The sequence below is a fragment of the Engraulis encrasicolus genome, chromosome 15 (assembly GCF_034702125.1).
Source record: "Engraulis encrasicolus isolate BLACKSEA-1 chromosome 15, IST_EnEncr_1.0, whole genome shotgun sequence".
Classification (NCBI taxonomy): domain Eukaryota; kingdom Metazoa; phylum Chordata; class Actinopteri; order Clupeiformes; family Engraulidae; genus Engraulis; species Engraulis encrasicolus.
In genome coordinates this window covers 12,062,740-12,085,239 of record NC_085871.1, presented here as the reverse complement: position 1 = coordinate 12,085,239, position 22,500 = coordinate 12,062,740, and the positions used below count along the sequence as shown (strand labels likewise).

General features: G+C 46.4%; 1 protein-coding gene across 1 annotated transcript in view; it reads left to right on the top strand.

The window, feature by feature from the left end:
- cog5 (component of oligomeric golgi complex 5) overlaps positions 1-22,500 on the top strand; it is a 183,832-nt gene that overhangs the window by 132,375 nt on the left and 28,957 nt on the right. The window contains exons 13-16 of the mRNA XM_063217902.1: positions 966-1,127; positions 1,836-1,935; positions 14,513-14,623; positions 16,843-16,905. Of these exons, the coding sequence (XP_063073972.1) occupies positions 966-1,127; positions 1,836-1,935; positions 14,513-14,623; positions 16,843-16,905 (436 nt within the window). The remainder of the gene's footprint in view (positions 1-965; positions 1,128-1,835; positions 1,936-14,512; positions 14,624-16,842; positions 16,906-22,500) is intronic.

The following is a 22,500-nucleotide window of genomic DNA, read 5'->3' as shown; positions in this document are numbered from 1 at the left end:
GGAATTTTATGTCTGACTTGGAATGGGAAACCTGGTATGTGTACATGTGTATATTTTTGTCCACACGTGTGTGTGTGTGTGTGTGTGTGTGTGTGTGTGTGTGTGTGTGTGTGTGTGTGTGTGTGTGTGTGTGTTGTGTGTGTGTGTGTGTGTGTGTGTGTGTGTGTGTGTGTGTGTGTGTGTGTGTGTGTGTGTGTGTGTGTGTGTGTGTGTGTGTGTGTGTGTGTGTGTGTGTGTGGACAGTATGCGTGTGAGTATGCCAGAGGTTGTGTGTTTCTGTGTGTATCTTTTTGGGTTGGAGTAAGTCTAGTGACTCCCGGGGCGCATGTTCTAATGGTGGATAAGTGAGGCAAAGAGAGAGACATGCTTGAACCGCAAACCTCAACGCATTAGGGTCTTAATGAGAAACTGAAGATGGCGCGCACACCAGCTCATTTGTGTAATTACATCACACAGAGTCGGGTCATCTTGGCAAGCCTAATCAGCTCATGAAAAACTGAAAATATATGACCAAATATTCATACCGCTGTGCTTTTCAAAATCACACACACATCCGTACAGATCCCCATGGTTTAGTGAGAATAACTTTTTTTTTTTTTTTTAACAAAAAAATGAATCGTTCTCAAAGGCGTTTTATAAAATGTATAAAAGGCATATTGCAGCCATAAAGCTTTAGGGATTTGGAAAAGGATTTGTTTTTAAATGCTTGCAGAATCGCACTCATGTTTTTTTTCCAAGTTCCGAAGAAGGACTTGGTGTGTTTGAAATTGAAATTATGGTGTTTGAATTGAAATTACATTTCCTACATTCCCATGTAGACATAGACATACTTTATGTCTATACCTAAAGTATGTCTATGTCTGCATGGGAAAGTAAGAAACGTAATTCTTTGTATGACCAGTGCATGTAAAGAAATTGACAATAAAGCCGACTTGACTTGACTTGACTTGTGTGTTTATTTCCAGCCCAGAGAAGGCTTTGAAGGACTCCCTGCAGCCATACGAAGCAGCCTACCTCTCCAAGTCCCTGTCGCGCCTCTTCGACCCCATCAACCTGGTGTTTCCCCAGGGAGGACGCAACCCCCCCTCCAACGACGAGCTGGACAGCATCATCAAGACCATCGGCAGGTGAGAGGACAAATACTGTAACGGGCCAGCGGTTCCTCTTAACCCATTTCGACTGGGAGACGAATCTGTGTGGTTTTACCTTTCATGCTGGCTGCCACATCTATGCGTATTTACCATTAAAGCCAGGAGTGTCCTTCATGCGGTTTTCAGTGTTGCAGGCATTTTAAAAGTATATGGCAAATGAGGTCTGATGCCTGAAATACACATTGGGGATGTAAAATTAGTATCTGACTAACAAAATGTTTTCTAGTTGGTCTAAATACATAGCCTACACAAAACAAAACCCACAGATGTTCATTTGACTGTACAGTACTTCTCTCAGTCGGAGAGTGAAAAAAACCCGGCATTAGTGACCATGGCTGAAATAAGTGACGGTAGCGATATTGAGGACATTGATTTGATTGGAAATGAGGATGAAGTTCAGATAGAGATATCTGACGATCCCATTGATAGTGGTCAGTGGATTCAAGTGATCAGCCAATCAGAACACGTGCTTTCTGTTCACCGGGTGATAATTACTTTCCCCTCTTTCCTTTCCTTGGTCATGATGGTTTACCTGGTTTCAAAAATAAATTGAATCGGATCTATTGCACAGTTTTTATATTTTGCTTCAGTCGTGATTAACATGTTTTGTAAAGTAAGGTGTTCCTACTGATATGCCATCTCATGCTCTCCCATCCATTCTCCTCTCCGATCCCGCTTCCTCAGTGAGCTGAACGTGGCCTCGGTGGACCCCAGTCTGACGGTGGCGGTGGCCAAGAACGCGGCCAAGACGGTGCAGCTCTACTGTGTCAAGTCGGAGCAGCTGGTGAGTGTGTGAGTGTGTGTGTGTGTGTGTGTGTGTGTGTGTGTGTGTGTGTGTGTGTGTGTGTGTGTGTGTGTGTGTGTGTGTGTGTGTGTGTGTGTGTGTGTGTGTGTGTGTGTGTGTGTGTGTGTGTGTGTGTGTGTGCCACCACGCCGTGGTGGTTGGTGCCGCTGACTGCTGTAGCCTCTTTATTTTCCCATTCACATCTGCTCAGGGCAGCTGAAAGCTTCCGATTGGCCCGGGGGAAAAAAACATCTGAAAGCCCCCCGTGCGCCCACACACACACACACGCACACACACACACACACACAGACACACACACACACACACAGAAGCACACGCACGCACACGCACGCACACACACACACACACGCACACACACAGAAATACACGCACACGCGCACACGAGCACACACACACACACACACACACACACACACACACACACACACACACACACACACACACACACACACACACACACACACACACACAGACGCACACACACTCCCCTGTCCCAGGACAACCGAGCCCTTTGTCCACCCCCCTGTCGACTTCCCTGAGTGTACACCATGCTATGGTGGTGGTGCTGCTGAGTCCATTCACAGCTGCTGCACATCCAGCACAGCTGTGATGATAGGCAGCAGAGACGTTTAAATCCTGTCAGAAATGTCTGTACACTTGAGATCTTATTTTAATTAATTTCATGGCTCTATGGCTCCAATCAAGCCAATCACATGCCCCTCTTTTTTCCACTGCCGGTTTTCTGGTAGGCCTACAGCTCGACACAGCGCAACTCGGCCGCCACTTTTTGCTTCACCATTGAGCCGTGTCGTGCCTATTCGAAAAGCAAGAAGAGGCGGCCGAGTCGCAACGTGTCGAGCTGTAGGCCTACCAGAAAACTGGCAGTGGAAAAGAGCCTATGGTCACCTGAGCAGGTAGAGGGAATGGAAGGGGAGGAGGGACAAACTGCACTAACACACACACAGCCTCAGCAGGTTAATATGTTTCTCCTGCAGTGAGAACTGTCTAACTAATAACTGCCACACTCACAAAGATTTCAAATCTGTGGCAAACTTAATTCTTAATTGTGCGTACGTGCGTGCGTGCGTGCGTGCGTGCGTGCGTGTGCGCGCACATGTCTGTGTGTGTGTAAGATGTGTGGTAGAGATGGGGCCGGGGGGGCTGTAAAATTGTCATCTGTGAGAATGAGACATGAGTGCGAATGAGTGGCGCCCTGAGGCTCCTGTGGGCACCTGCTGCAGAAGGGGGGGAGAGGCATTAGCACTGCTGACACCACCACTGGCACCACCCCATCCCACCTTCACCACACCCACCACCACTGCCTTCACCTCATTATCACCTCTGCCACCAACCCTCCGCCATCTCGACAACCACCCTCCCACCAAGTCCTTTTCTCCACCCCCACCTTGGCCACCCGCACCTCCACACACCGCCCCTTCTGCTCCCCACTTCCCTCCTACCCCACCTCCACCCTTCCTCCATCACCAACCCCCCACCATCACCACCACCTTCATCTCCACCTCCCTACCTCCTCCGTACCTCCTCTTCCAAACGTTCCTCTGTACCTCTCAGTGCACCCTAAGTAGACAAGTCTGTACTGCAGCAAGGACCTCAACTTGCTTTGCAACATTGGGATCACATACATGCGTCCGTCAGCTGTGTTTTCACTGCTTTTCCATTCCACCATTTTTTTAGAAATGTTGTGTTGTGTGGATCATTTTTGTCTGTGACTGACAGCACTCCCATCAGACACGCCCCCTGCTTTGAATTGGCAAACGCAAGGGATATTCAATTAAAAGTCACTGAGGCCCAGTGTTTCAAATTCCCCTCAAGAAAGAGGCTGAATATAAATAAATGCCTACGGGGAACCAACCATTTACCGCCAGTTAGGGGGCACCACATGCACCAACATTGTTCATAAAGGGGTACAAGTGGCCGGCTGTATTGCAGAATACCGGACATTTGAAATTTCTAACGGACCTTCCCTCATATAGCTAAACACACACTCCCTAATGGGTCAAAGTGTAGTAGGCTAAATTGGTCTTTTCTGCCAGCAAAACTTAAATTTCACTAACATTTGGCCAGTTGGCTGGTGTTACTGTAATTTAGAGCCCTGCTTGTGCGCACGGGCCGGGGAGTAAACGCGCGCTTTCTTTCACACACTCGAGACGCGAGAGCTCGAACTGGAAAAAAAAACAGCCAGCCAACGTGCTGTGCGCAGATCCCTAAATTATCAACTCAAACAGTGTGTTTTATCAGCAAACCCGAAGAGGATTTCCCTACTGAAATTGGGTAACGAGGTGATGCCTGTAATAGTACAGTAATGGTATCGACGCTGCTGAAATTTGAACTATATTGCGTTGTGTTCCTGCGCTCTCGAAAGTAATGGAATTGACACGTTCCGTACGATGCTCTATGGGCTACACGTTTTGGCCAGTGATGAAAACAGTTATAAAGCCCTGCATGCACTTTCACTGGGACTTCTCGCGAGTCCATCGTTCTCTGGAATGTTTAACTTCACCCTCTGTAGCCTACTTGGAGATCCACCACCATTTTTCAGCAGAGGTAGAAGTGAAAGTGATTCGATGCAGCGATGCTGCGCATGCCATTGAGTCCCCGCTTGACTTCCCAACTGGGCATGAAAGGGTTTTGCAAATGCAATGCCCTTTGTTGTGTTCACTGATATATTGGGAAAAATAGCTTAAAAAACAGAAGCGTTCCACGACAGCACAGCAGCCAGCGTGAGTCAAGGGGTTATAAGCATAACGTGATTGGGGACAACGACGGTTGGGACGAGAGCGCAAGCAATATTGCGTGCTGTTTATGACAAGTTCAGTTACATAGGCTATTCACAAATATTTTCAGCTTTGTTCAGTTTCATATTAGGCCTACTGGTGTTTTGTAACTTTAAGTAGGCCTATTTAAAATGGGCTAATATTATTTACTGACTAATTGCAGTCATTTTTGTCGGACATTTTGTCCGGGAACATTTTATTTTGCTGGTCATTCATGCATGCAAACGGCCAATGTCCGGCCACAGCCGGCTAACGTGAACCCTGATTTGGCCCTCACTAAAAAAAAGATGTGGACACTCCAGGCCATCACCAACACCACTCCCATCCACAATGTGACCTTGTTGAAACATCACCGCTGCTGCCATGCCCATGACCACCACCGTCCTGCTCCCGCCACTCAAGGAAGACAACAGAAGGGTTCAAAGGGGTCAGTTGTCCTGGGCCCAGGGAGACAGGGGACCCAAAAATGGGTTTTCATTACATTGCATGTATTGGATGGGGGGGCCCTTTCAGATGACTTTGTCCAGGGCCCAGGAAAATCTGTCAGCAGCCCTGCCTCCACTGGTGCTGTACCTCCTCCAGAGGCAGCTAGGTGTAGAGTTACTGCACGTTCCATCATCAGCGGCCCACTGGACACTGGTCCAGCCAGTCCATGAGCTATTCTTTTCTCCCTGCAGACGCCATGCTCTGCAGTTACAGATCATACCCCGACCAACTGGTGGTAGTGAGTAGTGGTTCAGTCTGTCTGAGTAGTATTCTTTTCAGTGGTTCAGTCAGATGGATCGTATTCCTTGTTGAAGGTGCACTGTGTGTAGAATGGTGGCCAGAGTAGGTACTGCAACTATGCTCATTGAAACTTTGCTGACTATTGCAAAATTGGATCTTTTTATGAATATTTACTTAATAATAATCTAATATTTACCTGTATGACCAAAGTAAAGTAACTTTTGCAGCTAAAAATATCTATTTCCGGAACTCCAAAATGGCAGACATGGAGAAGATTCACCATTTTATGTATGGAAAGTGCAATTTTCCCAGTCATAATGAATACTTAGAATTTAATGGTGGTTGCAAGTATTTGTGAAAAAGGCAATATTTCAGCGTGAACTCTGGAAAGAAACTGCAAAAAAGATTACACAGTGCTCCTTAAAGTATTTATGGGGTGTTTTGGGTCTTTATTTGAGCAGGAATGTGTGAGAGATGACCGGAAGCGACGTGGAGAGAGAGAGAGGTGGAAAGGGCTGGGACATGGGCATGCAAGCCCATACATGGCCTGGTCCCCTGGCACGTTGCGCCACAGCATCTATTCATTTCTCCCCAGAGACTCCTCGGCTCAGGCTCTGCGGTATTGGATCAATACCCATCAGCCTCTTGGGACAGTGGTCCAGTCAGTGGGATGCTATTGCTCTCTCCCCGCAGACTCCAAGGGTGATATTGGACAGCATCTTGAGACCAGTGGCCCAGTCAGTTGGATCCAGTTGTCTTCTCCCCACAGACTCCAAAGGGTCAGGGTGTGGTATTGGAGCTTGCTTCCGGTTACATCGTCTTTACTAGAAGTGGGTCAGGTCCGTCTGTGTGCGTCATAGGCGCCACCGCTGTTCGAGCGGCAATCCGAAATCAATGAACGCTGCGCTCCGGCTCCGGATCTCGGACTCTGTGTCCTGAATCTGATCCAGCTCTGGTTTTTGTAGTATGGCAGTGACAAACGGGTGTTGAAAATTTGTCTCACTCACTGGTATCTTTTTTTATTTTTGTCTGCAATGGAACTCTAGATGTTGGTACTTGGTGCCATTTGTCGTCTGCAATATGACACTGGCCGTTGTAGTACGATGTCAAAGGCAAGTGTGTAGGGTCAGATGACGTATTGAAGAAGGACACAAGGGCGTAAATAAATTCAGCATGCCACCCCATAGCCCCCCCTTGTACACACATTGATTTCTCTTGAATAAACATGCATAGAGACACATACACACGTACCTCACCGAAACCTTTTCTATTAAAGGGACACTGTGCCGGAAATGGTCAAAAAAGGTACTGCAACTATGCTGCTTATTGAAATTGTGCTGCCTATTGCCAAATTTGATCTTTACATGAACGTTTACTAAGTATTAAACACATTTTCTTGTATGGTCCAAGTAAAGTCATTTTTGCAGCTAAAAATGGCTATTTTTGGAAATTCAAAATGGCGGCCCATGGAGAAGATCCCCCTTTACATGTATGAAAAGTGCAATTTTTCCAGTCATAATGAACACTTTGAATTAGATGCTGGTGGTAAGTATTCATGAAAAAGGTAACATTAGTGAATGGGCAGCATGAATTCTGGAAATAAACAACTAAGAAATCTTACACAGTGTCCCTTTAACCTTTTTGGGAGGTTTTATACCTTTATTTTTGACAGGATAGTGTGAGAGGGTGACAAGAAGCGAGTAGGAGAGAGAGATGGGGGAGAATCGGGAAATGACCTCGGGCTGGACTCGAACCCGGGTCCCCGGCGTAGCAGTGCAGTGCCCTACCGTTTGAACCACGGCTGGGCTTATCTCACCACAACCTTTTGCCCTCCTCCTTCCTTAGCGACATTCCAATTGCCTATAATTAAGAGCATTCCATCTCTCTTGACCCCATCCGACCCCAGTTTTGGTGTCTTGCATTGATCTCGACTGGCCAGCACAAATACACAGTAAATCCACAGCTTGTCTGATTGCTCTCGCACCTCCACTTAAGCCACACACACACACACACACACACACACACACACACACACACACACACACACACACACACACACACACACACACACACACACACACACACACACACACACACACACACACACACACACCTAACTCTATTTTGGGTGTAATCAGGGTGTGATTGGATAATACTTATGTCAGGGAAGTCTCTTTTTAGGCCTCCACCTCCAGCACTTTCAGCTCCACCGCCACCACCACACCACCCTCGCCGTCATTGATTTCGAGCCCCTTGGCAGCCTTGTTTTGTCTTCGGCTTAGATGTTGTATTGACTGGCCATGAGCGGCAGGCCATAGTGGTCCCAAGGGAAGGGAGGTGGGTGTGGGGATTTAGTGGTTGGGTGTGGGGTGAAGGGTGTAGCGATGAAAGGGAGAGCAGAAAGACATGGGATGTCTCTGTTATTTAAAAAAAAAGAAATGCAATAAAATGTAGCATAATTAAAGTAAGGGAAACAATACTGAACATTATATTAATGTTACTCTGCGTGCTGTCAAGGGACCCTGTGCACCAAACAAGGAGACTGTCTGGTTAATCGTTAGTTAGTGATGTCAAAAGGAACATCAACGCAAAGCAGGTTCAAACTCTGTCTGTGGAGGCTTCGGGGATGAAAGAAGAGCAGGAAGAGATGGGATGGGATAACCCTGCTTTTGTATTAAACAAATGGGTGCTGCCCTGTCCTCGTGGACCCTGATGAGCAATATGACATGGCTGGATTAACCGTGTAGTTGTGTTGCCAAAATGGAGCATCTTAAGCAACAGGTTTTGAACGGTGTCTCTGGAAGGTGGTATATGAGGTAGGGTTCAGGGATTAAAAGGACATATGGGATGTACAGTACAACTCCTACTACGTGGTATTGCTCGCTTCAAGTGGCTTTGGACACCATAACAAGAAGACTGACTGGATTTATTGTTATTCTGTTCACCATAAAAAAATAAAAGCAGCAGGTTTCAACTCTCCTTGTGTTTTAGGACTGTCAGTTAAACCATGATCATAAAATCATTGGTCAACACGACACCCCATTCAGACGTAAAAGAAACCATTTAAACAGCCACTTCTGAAGCTCTATTAAGTGTAGCTAGTGTTTTGTTGATAATATAGCAGAAAGCAGCAGGTGCTCTCAAATCCTGTGCTTGTCCATTAAAACCAGTGGTTGCCATCCTTCTTTGTATTCTATCTATCTGCAGAGCTGTAAACTCTCCCATTGGTAAGTGTCATCTGCCCTTTGCTCTCTGTACCTTTTGTCCGCAGGAAATAAATTATGGGCCTTGGGCTTTTAAGAATAAAATGCATTCTGGTCGGCACACATGCTGGGAATATAATTCCAGCTTTTTAAATCCGTGTCCGCTCTCGACAGACCGCTCGCTGGGAAAATGGCCGGAACGTTCCCTGTTCTTCCGAAGCACTGTGGCCTCCTGTAGTTTGTGTGTCCCTTACTCAATCTTCAACCCCCCGCCTCTCCCCAGGCCTGGTTCAATCCTCCCATCCCTCTCGCCGTAGGAGTTTGTCCCGCATGATGCCTCTCCTCCAGTTAGTATTAACAGAGAATCTGTAACCGATGAGAAGGGTCAGCGACTGAAGTTGTTTGGTACTGTAAGTACGGCAGCTATTTGGCAATCGCAGGCTAGTGGAAAGGAATGGGTTTCAATGGAGCTGCCTAATATATCTTGACTACAATATTTGTTTCTTCTCGTATAATTTTTTGCTCCGAAATATTAACATGACATTTGAAACCAGTCATAAAAAGAACTAATTTGAGGAATAATATGTTTTTTTGCGCCTCTGGATTAACAGGAGGTTGCCCCTAATTCAAATCCACCTTTAGCTCGAGTACTCCAATTGAGTGCCACCCATTCAACACAATGAAGGTGACATAAAAGCTGGTGAAAATTGAGTCTTGCACCCATTATTTTCAGCAGGAAAGGCAAGTCTAGTCAGTGGATTCGGCCAATATTGAGATTCCAAATGGGTTTTAGAGGGCTCTTTTCTATCCCCATTTTGCTAAGCCAATTAAGGTCTGTGCTTCTCATTGAAATGAGGAACAGACTAGAATGTTCTATGATGTGTCATGACTGAGGGACACCCACCCGAAGGCATGAATTGAAAGTGGAGAATTCAACTAATCAACATGGCCGAAATGGGTAGACAAATATGACGAAATCTTATGAAATTGGCAATGAGGACATGCCATCGTTAACCCATATTATTATATGGTTGTGACGTCATCTGTCGAATGCTCCATTCATTTCAACGGGGCTCCCCAACGTTCGGACGTCTGTTATTTTTCGATAACGGACGGGTTGGTCTATAACAGACCGCTGTCAATGGCAACAAGACTTTTCACTGCTAAAGCGACTTTTCAACAAGACTCTAATCAGCTGCTGTGATAGACAGCACCTGTTGTCCTGGCTACCGCTGTCAATGGCAACAATATGTTCACTGCTAAAGCCACTGGCTTGTATACAAGTCAGTGGCTAAAGCGAATGTTTCATATGACTCCGCAGGGGGTCCGGTCTTTTGTCACTCTAATCAGCTGCTGTGATAGACAACACCTGTTGTCCTGGCTACCTAGCTGTTGCCTAGCGGTGTTCCACAACGGCACTGTTTTGTTTTGCGCAGCAACAATCTTAACATTAAATAGGTCTAAAGAAATGTCCCCGCCATGTGTGAATCATTTAAGTATATCCATATAATAAGCGGGTTAACTTTCGGCGAGTCGGTCGCTTTGTGGAATAGCAGCACTTCAGAGAGAACAAGACCCCTCCGCTCCGCGTCGGGGTCTAAAGATTCTCTCTGTCGTGCTGCTATTCCACGGTAGCGACCTTCTCGCCGAACGTTAACCCTTACTTAGTCCAAGGCACCTGCAAAAAAGCCTGCTGAATGCCTAAGCCCTTTTATGGGTAAAAGGTACCCTCAGCCTATAAAAACCTAAATATCTCAGCCTCAGAAGCACATAAAAACATGAACTAAGTTGCATTTAAAAGCTAGGATCTTGCATTACAATGTGTTCACTCAGCTCTAACATACCCACATTTTTTATTTTAAAAAACTCAAATCTCAAGAGCCTTAATGCAGCGTCTCTGTCACTCCAGGCGCCTAGGTCAATGCAGCGTGAATACCTACTCACACTGCTGTCACGTAGGGTACATATCAGTACCCCTCCTCCAGCTGAGTCATCAAAGACGTCTCAAGTCACAGAAAGGGGGGGAATAGAATGCCATAGAATCTAGATTCCTCCATCTTCCCCTTGATTGCTTCTTTCGTTCGTCCACAAAGGGAGAAATGAAAAACAAAAAAATCACAGCAGATAAATTAGGATTTGAACAAGGACAAGGTTGTGAGGATGGAGGAATTATGTCTATATATGAAAAGTTTTGTTGCAAAATGATGTGTTGTAAGTACGATTTTTTCCTTTCTTTCTGCCATTCCCTGTTTTCCCCTCCTTGGCGCACACACACCCACACACACACACACACACACACACACACACGCACGCACACACACACAGTTTTGTTGCAAAATGACGTGTTGTAAGCGCCAATTCTTACCATTCGAATATTTTGAGAACATTGTTTTTAAACCTATACCTGTATAAAAGTCATCTTTCAATGCAATGCAATGCCCAATACAAAAAAAATTCCCAAGATGTTCCGAAATGGATATAAATCATTTTGCAATAAACCTCTTCATATGTACCCATGCAGTCACCGGTGACGACAGTAGACTACTGGCCCCTTGCTTCCCTCCGGAGGCCTGGTTGACCCCAGACTCACCTCACGTCACTCGTGTAGGCCAGGCTCTTGCCATTACACCGCCAGGCCCCCCTACACTGCCACACTTCCAGCCAACATGCACCTGAGCACACAGAGGCATGTGACGGCACAGGACTGTCTCTCTATCTCTTTCTCTCTTTCTCTCTGTCTCTCTATCTTTTCTCCCTGTGTCTCGTATCTCTATCTCTGTCTGTCTGACTGTTTCTCTCTCCCTCTCCCCTTCCCCTCTCCCTCTCCCCCACTCCCTTTCTCTCTCTCTCTCTCTCTCTCTCTCTCTCTCTCTCTCTCTCTCTCTCTCTCTCTCTCTCTCTCTCTCGCTCCTTCCTTCTTGTTCTATCTCCATTGACGCTTCTCTGTCTCTTTGTTCTGTCTTTCCATGTCTTGTCATTTTCTAATTTCTTGGTTGTCCTCTTCTCTCTCTCTCTCTCTCTCTCTCTCTCTCTCTCTCTCTCTCTCTCTCTCTCTCTCTCTCTCTTTCTCGACTGTATGTCTGCCTCTAGGTATTTCCTCCCTCTTCTTCTGCCTCTTTTTCGTCCTCTCACTCTGTCTCCTTTCCTCCTGCCCCTCCTCCACCCACTCCCTTCCTCTCATCAGGCTTCCACACACGTCCCCTCCATCGTCCTCTCCACTCCCATCTGTCCATCCATCCCTCCATCTCCATTCTTCCCTTTCTTCCTCTCATTCCCTCTCTTCCCCTCTTTGTCTCCCTTTCACACTCTCCCTCTCCACCTTCCTCTCCACTCTCATCTCTCCCTCCCTCCCTCCTTCCCTCCCTCCCTGTCTTTCCTCTCTCTCTCTCTCTCTCTCTCTCTCTCTCTCTCTCTCTCTCTCTCTCCTGCTTTCTCTCTTTCTCTGGTGACTCACCTGAGTGTTGTCCTCGTGCAGTAGTGAGGGTGGGCCTCTGCTTATGCTATATATAGCCCCAGGTGTGAAGGGAGCATAGACCCTCAAGACCTCACATATACACACACTGTCACCACACACACACACACACACACACACACACACACACACACACACACACACACACACACACACACACACACACACACGTGCATACGCACGCACACGCGCAGACGCACGCACACGCGCAGACACACCACACACACGTGCGCGAGCACACACGCACGCACGCACGCACGCACGCACGCACGCACGCACACACACACACACACACACACACAAACACATGCACACGCACGCACACGCACACACAGTCGCACAGAAATTAAACACACGCGCGTGCACACACACACACACCACGCACCAATCATGTACACCTGCTGCCACCTGCTGATAATTAACTATTGTCATGCCATTTTTAGAGTGTTGCCACGGTACCCTGTGGTGTTGGGTTTTTTTTCTCCTTTCCTCACACACTCCACATGCTTCTCCTCCTGTGTCTTTGTTTGTTTCGCAAGCCACCAAATGTTTTTCCGAGATCTGTTTGCTTCGGTTCGTTTGTTTGTTTGTTTGTTTGTTTGTTTTTCGGCGGGTTGTTTGCTCTATATCCTGCTGTGACTGTTCCAAGAAGATAAAGCCCGGTGGTGTGCCTGTGTTTTCGACGGAGCATTTTGGAGGGTGTTCTGATTGCGATATTTCCGAGCAGGGCCGCTGACAGCTTTGGGCCGGGCCGGGACAAAAGTCATCTAAAAGGGCGCCGCGGCGCACTCAATATATTCAATTTAATGAGCACCCAATTCTGTGCCCCCTCTATCGCTGGGCCCTGGACTTTGTCCCCCGCCTGTCGATTTCCCTGTTTCCAAGTGTTGAGATGTGATTTGGAGGGTATCTATGTGCATGTGTGCAGTGTTATCAAGATATATGCACAAGAATGTGTGTGCGCATGTGTGTGTGTGTCTGTCATACTGGCATGCATAGAATAACTTCCACATTTCCACCACCCTACCACCCTTCTCACTGCATTCCCCAGCTGAGTGCCTGCCAGCCTTTGGCATGGCGTGCTGTACGTGGAGTTGCCGTGGTGACAACAGCCCTACCGTGCCCAACGTACAGCAGCCACCTTCTGCACCAACCCTCCTTTGAATTCCTCCTCCTCCCCCCTCCCTTCTCTCAATTATCCTCTAAACCTTTCTTTTTTTCCTTTCCTGTCATTCTCGTCGCCTTTGTCCCCTCACCTTTTCTCCTCTGCAATCTCTTCCTCTCCTCTCCTCCTCTTCTCTTTTCCTCTCCCTTCCTCTTCTCTCCTCACCTTGGTGCAGATTCCTCTGCTCCCTCTCTCCTCCTCCTCTCACTTCTTCTGTACTTTCTTTTTTCTCTGCTCTTCCCTCCTCTCATATCTTCTCCTTTGCCTCCTCTTTCTCTATCCTCTCTTCTCCTCTCTCCTCCTGCCCTCTCCCTTCCTCTTCTCTCCTCACCCTTGCAGTCAACTCCTCTCCTCCTCATCTCCTCAGCTTACTTTCTTCTCCTCTCCTCTCTTCTCCTTAACCCCTGTCTTCTCTCCTCTCTCCTTTCCTCTCTTCTCCGTTGAAACCTTTATTCTGTTTACTCCTCTCATCTCTTGCCTTTTCCTCTCCTCCTCTCACCTTGTTGTCAAGCTCCTCTGCTCTCCTCTGCTTTTCGTTTTTTTTTCCTCTTATTTCCTTTCCTTTCTTCTCTTTATTCCTCCTCTCTCTTCTCTCTCCTTCCACCATTCTCTCATGTCTCTTCATCTCTCCCTTTTCTCCTTGTTCTTTCCTGTCACTTGCACTCGCTACCTGGCTTGGCATGTTCCATCCATTTAACCGTGCTGTTTGTCATCTTAGCAAAATAGTGACCTATCATTTTTTTGGAAAAAACCTTTTGTCATTACGATACTAATCTTGACATAGGAAATGATTCTAAAGGGGCATCATCAAACTATCTATTCAAATGCAGGTATGGGCAATTCTGTCGCAGGTGGCCAGCATTATAAGAGGAGGATGTTGGTATAAGAAAAAGACCTATCTTGCTAATATACACCGGGAACGTTGTTTTAGTGAACTTTTATTAATCTTAAGCTCAATCGAATTATGCCCACCCCACCTACCCACCCTTGTTGTCTTCTTCCTATGTTTTTGTAACACTGCCTTGTATTCCCTTTTGTATACAGTATATAGACATGTTTTGTTTCCCTGTCTGCCTCTCTCTCTCTCTCTCTCTCTCTCTCTCTCTCTCTCTCTCTCTCTCTCTCTCTCTCTCTCTCTCTCTCTCTCTCTCTCTCTCTCTCTCTCTCTCTCTCTCTCTCTCTCTCTCTCTCTCAGCTGTGTACCCAGGGGGATGCGAGCCAGGTGATTGGTCCACTGACTGAAGGCCAGAGGAGGAATGTGGGCGTGGTCAACTCCCTGTTTCGCCTTTCGCAGGCCGTGGCCAAGGTGAGACCCTAAGTGGATGATGTCATTATTATTCCTCTCTCTTCTCTCTTCTCACCTCGCATAACCCTTCCATTGTCTGTATTTATAGCTCTGCCATTTGCATGTTAAGAGTCTCTCGATGGAGGCATTTGAGATGAACGGGCTAGTGGTGGACCAGTACTGGATCTTACAAAGCCATTTTTCTGACTGTCCTTGTAGCTATAACACAAAGAAGATTCCAATACTCCCCCAGAATGTGTATGATAAACCATAACCATCAGATAAATCTTAGACCTCACATAACCTGTCAACCATGCTGATGAATTATGTACCCTTCTAGTAGCTTCTGTAGACCCTCTCAATGGATGCATGTGAGGGTGCGTCCATTTTATTGCTGTGTTTTATATCGTCATTTCACATTTGCTGATTTTAATAATGAAATAGATTTGGGAAAAACATGCAGGAATATGTCAATCGCATGCAGGGGCGTAGCAGACAATTGTGGGCCCTATGTACAATCAGCTCCAATGGACCCCCCCAGCCATATGATATATCTAATATACAGTAAAACAGAAATCAGACACTGTGTGGGCCCCCTACATACATGGGGCCCTGTTGATCACACAAACGTATAAATTCCCCGGGATCTGTATTATGCTTTTATGCCTGGAGCAATCTTTACCTGACATAACCCCTCTGTCTCTCTGATGTACAGTCTAGCTTAAAGACCATCAGTAACCCTAGCAGTGGAGGCATTTGTGGGTCTCTTCTCTTATTGTCATGATCTTCAAATTTAATGATTTCAATCAGTACTGAGAAGCTATGGCTTTGGTCGTGTGGGTAGCTCAGTCATGTAAAAACACACATAGGCATGTGCACACACACACACACACACACACACACACACACACACACACACACACACACACACACACACACACACACACACACACACACACACACACACACACACATTAAGTGTAAGAGTAAGTGAGATAAACTCCCATATGGAGACTTCTATGATTACCCCTCTCTCTCTCTCTCTCTCTCTCTCTCTCTCTCTCTCTCTCTCTCTCTCTCTCTCTCTCTCTCTCTCTCTCTCTCTCTCTCTCTCTCTCTCTCTGAAGGCATTTGAGGTAGCTATGAGAAGCCATTGCTCACAGAGGGGGCAGCCCCCTCTTGCCTGTCATTGCCACAGGCAAGCGCAGGAAGGGCAGGCCTGTCACAACTACAACCAGGCAAGCAAACTAGGCAAATGCCTAGGGCCCCCAAGCGGAAAGGAGGCCCCTTGGGTAACGGCTGGTTATGTACAGCACATGTCCCCAGTCCCTTTTTGCTCAGGGTCCCCAAATACCCCTCGAAACTGCCCTGATGCAAGGAGAGAGAGAGAGAGAGAGAGAGAGAGAGAGAGAGAGAGAGAGAGAGAGAGAGAGAGAGAGAGAGAGAGAGAGAGAGAGAGAGAGAGAGAGAGAGAATGAGTTGGGGGAGTCAGGTGGTGTGGGGTGGGTGATCCTTCGCCCTCTCAATCGACAACATTAAAAATACATCCAGCAGCCTCAAAGCTTCACCACCACCACCACCACCTTCCCCTTCCTTTCCCTTCCCTTCCCAGCCAGCCTGGCTGTCTGGTGAATGTTGTAATAAAAAGATATGTGTTTTTTGGGAGGTTACATCAAATTGGACAGCTAAAGTGTTTGTGTGGAGGCGGGTGGGGGTTCTGTGTGTGTGTGTGTGTGTGTGTGTGTGTGTGTGTGTGTGTGAGTGTGTGTGTGTGTGTGTGTGTGTGTGTGTGTGTGTGTGTGTGTGTGTGTGTGTGTGTGTGTGTGTGTGTGTGTGTGTGTGTGTGTGTGTGTGTGTGTGCTTGCTTGTTTGCTTGCTTGCGTGCGTGCATCTCTGTCTTACAGTAGACCTTTTCTACGTTTTTTGATGGTTTCAGCTGCTTGTCTTCCATTATCATCCCCAAAATCTTGTGCCTTATCACTGTGTACCACATTTGTTTTCTACAATGTAATAGGCATGACGTTTTGAGTTAATATTGCAACGTTATTGTTATCTAAATTATTTTCACCTGTTGTAATTAAGGCACAGTATTTGTGTGTGTGTGTGTGTGTGTGTGTGTGTGTGTGTGTGTGTGTGTGTGTGTGTGTGTGTGTGTGTGTGTGTGTGTGTGTGTGTGTGTGTGTGTGTGTGTGTGTGTGTGTGTGTGTGTGTGTGTGTGTGTGTGTGTGTGTGTGTTTCAGGTAATATCCAGCCAAACTGCTTTCCCACCAGCTGCAGAACAGGCACTCACAGCTTCTATTGAGGTATGTCTCTCTCTCTCTCTCTCTCTCTCTCTATCTCTCTATCTGTCTCTCTTTATCTCTCTCTCTCCCACACACACACACACACACACACACACACACACACACACACACACACACACACACACACACACACACACACACACACACACACACACACACTTGTGCAAACAAATGACTGTCTAGAGACCAATTTTCTTAGAGAGTATTGAGCTGAGCGCCTGTGTTAGGTTTTCATTAAGGTGCATTACGTGATGTACGTACTTCATAAACTCAATAGAGACAGACAGCTGCAAACGTCTTCATCAGCATGCCAGTGTGTCAGAGCAGTACAGGGGTTAAACACACACGGCTTAGTTGAATGTGCGCGCACACACGCACACACACACACACACACACACACACACACACACACACACACACACACACACACACACACACACACACACACACACACACACACACACACACACTGCACAAATACGTACTTAGGCAAACACACACACACACACACACACACACACACACACACACACACACACACACACACACACACACACACACACACACACACACACACACACACACACACACACACACACACACACACACATACTGCACAAATACGTACTTAGGCAAACACACACACACTCACGTTGGAAAGGGAAAGGCGGGGAGATAATTAGGTAAACAGTGCTGCGGCTTCCCATTCAGGTCCCCTGCCTGAGAGTTAGATTGACCATCAGTAGAGCAAACTCTTCCCCATCACCTCATCAGTAACCCCTTTCAGAAGACAGACGTACTCACACACATACTACACACAGGGGTGCCGGCAAATGCAACAGTTGTCCCGGGCCCAGGGAGAGAGGGGGCCCCTAATTCTGTCCTTATTACATTCAATGTATTGGGCTGGGGGCCGTTTCAGATTACTTTGTCCTGGGCCCGGCCAATGCAGTCAGCTGCCCTGCGTGCACACACACTCTTTTGACTTGAGGTGACTGGGATGAATGAGAGAGAGAGTCTTCACGGGCTGACACCTCTCTAGTATACCTCTAAATGCCATGCCACCTCCTACACACAAAGGGCTCTTTCCAATATGCTAACTCCCGTCCTCCCCAAGTGCTTGTGGCCTCGTGATGACGTCACGCACCACGTCATTGATGACCGAAGTTTAATTCAATATCACAAAATCGCAATTGAAAGGTCATTTTCTCATTTGGAATCAGGATTTTGAATGGAGAAGTCCCCAAAAAAATATGTCGTGGCTAAGTTGACAGCGGGGAAACGGTATTGTTTTCTCCACGGAGGCGGGGCGTCACGTAAAGTGCGAGGCCACAAGCAACAGGTTGCAGTGGAACATTACGACATAATCGTAATCACAATTATTTGGGTCAAAATCATAATCACGATTACGATTTTTGATGATTTTTGCAAAAATTATAACAATACTAGAAATGCACCCAGAGTGTGCAGACCTCCGCCAAGGAAGTTAAGTTTGTTTTTAGACTATACAGTAGGATATTTGTGTCATGATGTGGTGTCATTTATGCAGGTTTATACACACCATTAGTGTGTTCAGAGAATTAAACAGTGAAGTTGTAACTAGATTATATCTGTATTTTTAATGACCATGTCCTTGATTAACTGTGGTCTGTTTTGTTCACCTGTGATTGTGGTATTGGCAAAGTGCTACATGCTATATTGTGAACTTACTATGCACTGTCCTATAAATGCAGTTATTGAAGGTCAGAAGTTGCTGGTCACATTGTTATAAACAGTTTTGATGATTGGCAGCATGCCCTTATTACCATTTTAAATTTCACAGCTATTTCATATCACACTTTAAGGACTAAGTGGAATTATGCCAATTGTATCAGCCTAATCCATCCTTGTGCTTAGGCTACAAGATAAAAAAAATCAACCTGCTTTGAAAACTTGTGATCATGCGCTAATAGAACTGTAGGCCTATTAGTGATTAGTGAAGGGAATGTAATGATTTTGACCAACAAAACTGAAACAACCACAGACAACCGTATCTGGTTAGGCCTATTTTTTTTGCCTACGATGGTATGAATCATTCTCATGGGCCACTGGTTGGCCTTAGCGCTGTCGACTGAAGCCAAGCGGCATTTCCTTATAGGAAAATCACTATCACCGTTGTCAATCAGTCTACGTTGCTGTCGGGCTTTGTGGTCCATCTCGCAACTGGGGTTAAATTGAGTGAAGTGTAATGCATTTGACCAGCATTGTGAACTTACACAGCCACAAATTCCATATTTTTTTTGGCGATGGTGCTTAATTAATTCAACATCATTGTGAACCGAAATGATCTGCGGTGGTCACTGTCCATCTCGCAGCAGTGCACTTCCAATTAACACATATTTTAGGCAGCGGTGATTAATTTCACATGACTGTTTGTTAACTTCAACGAGGGTGTAGCCAAGCCAAAAGGGTGCCTGCTAATGAGCAACTTTTTAGGTTGATAGCACTGGTTTTGGAGCTTGCGTCAAAGGAGACAGTGCTTTTCCTTATTGCTTTGGCGCAGGCACACCCGATTGGAATAATATTCGCCGGTGCTCGGCCATTATGCATGCTGTCGGGCTTTCTGATCCCTGTCCATCTCGCAAACAACTTGGGGTTAACTTTAAATGTAGCGAAGGGGGTGTAATGAATTTTACACGCATTGTGAACGTACAGTCAACATTGATTTGGCAACGGTAACCTAATTAATTCGACAGCATTGTGAACCTGTCACAGTCCACAACAGCATTGTGAACTTACAAGATCACATATTCCATATTTTTGACAACGTAATTAATTCGACAGGATTGTGAACCTAATCTATCTGCGGGAGTGGTCACTGTCCATCTCGCAACAGCAATGATAACATACGGGTCAACACAATCACAAATTCCATATTTTTGGCAGCGGTGGTAATTATCTTGACAGGATTATTTCCTGCCTGCGGATGAACAACCTTTTAGGTGAAATGCACTTAGTATTGGAGCTGGCGCAGCAAAGGAGAATCTCTCCTTGTTCCTTATTGTTGCTGAGAAATGCTCAGGCACGCTCACCGTGCGCACCCTGTGGCAGGCAGTGAAAGAGCAGCGAGCGAACGAACTAACTAACAAACACAGACAACACACAAGGAACGAACGAACACAGACAACACACAAACCCAGGCGATCACATAACCTCCTGGCGGAGGTAATGAAATATAATCAAGAATGAATTGTATGAGCAAAATAAAATGAATTGTAATAATTATGCAAAAGGCAATAGCATGAAATTTAGGTGAACAGATTTCTGGCCAGAAACACCAGCCTGTCAGTATGTTCTGGTTTCAAGGAGGCTCTCGAGGGTAGGTCACTGTTGCCACGATTAAATCACGATTGAAATCACGATTTCGATATCACGATTATATCACAATATTCGGTTATTTTCGATTAATTGTGCAGCCCTAATACACACGGTGAACATCCCAGACGGTCCCAAGTCACGTACAAGGCCTAGAGGTCATCATCTTATTGGCCAGACTATGGCACAGCATGAAGGTCACAGTCTATCTGTTTCTCCCAGATGCCCTAAACCCCACTGCACCTCACCAATGCACCTCCATGAATAGCTAGATATCAAAGCCTTAGAGTTCATGTCCTAAAGGTACAAGACAGAGCTCTGCCTCCCAGTGCCCCTTTGACATCATCATAAGACTGAAAACACCGCCCTTAGTATCAAAAAACTAAATGGACTAATGCCCCCCATGGCACTGCCCCCTCTCAGCTATATCGTTCTCAACGCTCCCGTAGAGCTCTCCAACGCCCCCTAGGGGCTGTACCGCCCCCGTTGAGAAACACTACAGTAGATGCTGAAATGTGAGCCCTTCTTTTCATATAATCTGGAGGTCATGTCCTCATCAACCACACATACCCACAGCCCAGAACACCTTACCAATGCATCCCACCTTCGCAAAGCAAACACTGGGTAGCCAGACAGCAGATGCTCCGTGTCTACCACATGCTGGTAGAGGTTGCAGGCCAGCAGACAGCCGTCCAGAGGACCATAGACTTTACAGACAGGTGTTGCTATTCCCAGCTACACACTCTACAAGGCAGAACACTAACATGTGTCGGTGTAACTAAAACTTGGTGTATTCTATTGGACTGTGTATTCTATGAACACAGCACAGCTCAATGGAATTTCGGATTTTCAATTTTAAGATTTTTCACTTTTGATTTTCAACTGTAGATTTTTTTTAAATCATAAATACATGTCCTGGTTGGATCTGACAATAATCGGATATAATATCCAATCAAATAATCAGATATAATGTCGAATGATAAAAGCTGGATGCTTCTGATTGGAAATTCCATCCAGATTTTTTTTTCAGTTAGTGCACTTAGTTTACTTTAACTGAATAGAATGGAACCTTGGTGTTCATTCTAATATAGTAGGGAAAGAAGGAAAGAAAGACAAACGAATCCAGAGCAAAACAAAGGCCATGGGGTTGAGGACACATTAACTTTTTTATTCAGTTGCACCGTGGCTGGTGGCTGGTGGTTGGGTGGATGAGGTGCAGGGGATGACATCAGCAGTGGCCATCAGTTGCCATCAGTCTATCAGCAGGCTGCAGAGGATTAGTAGGGGTGGAATTAGGGGGGCCGGACGGAGGGGTGGTGGGCGTAAGGGGGGGTCGGGATTGAGGGAGGGGTCCTATTGAGTTTCCATTGATCTCGGACACCACAGTGATAGAACAGGAGATAAGCGGATCAGGATAGACATGGAGGTGGAAATGGGGGGGGGGCAAGGGGGGGTCCTGAATACCTGAATGGCACACACGTGTACACATAAACACATGTGGGCGCAGACTTGTATACACACGCTCGTGTATGCATGCACACACGCGCGCACACACACACGCACATTATTACTACAACACACACGCATAATCAATTCCACACACTGTATACATGTATGCTGCACACAGAATGCACAAACACACAGCCTGACAAATCCTACAGCCACTACACACGGGCTACTGCCACGCCTCTGATGCACATGTTATTTCTCATCATGATATTTATACAGACATGTGAGACCTTGTAATGACATGTGTTACACATACAGTACAAAATAAAACATACATTCACATACGCATGCACATACAAAGACGCACAAGTGCAACACTCACCACGCATTTCAGTGGTCTATGCCACACACACACACACACACACACACACACACACACACACACACACACACACACACACACACACACACACACACACCACAATCCATAGACACACACACACACACACACACACACACACACACACACACACACACACACACACACACACACACACACACACACACACACACACACACACACACACACACACACACACACACACACAGGGTCCAAACGTGATGTTTCTCAGCAGTAGACGCGAATGTCAAATGTCAAATGGGCCAAATCATCCCCATCACATGTGCACGCACGGCCACAGATTAGGCCCCGACACCCCAACCCCGCCACACTCCCCTGGTTGCTATGCAACCATCCTCGGGGGGGGGGGAGAGGAGACAGATGTAGGGTGG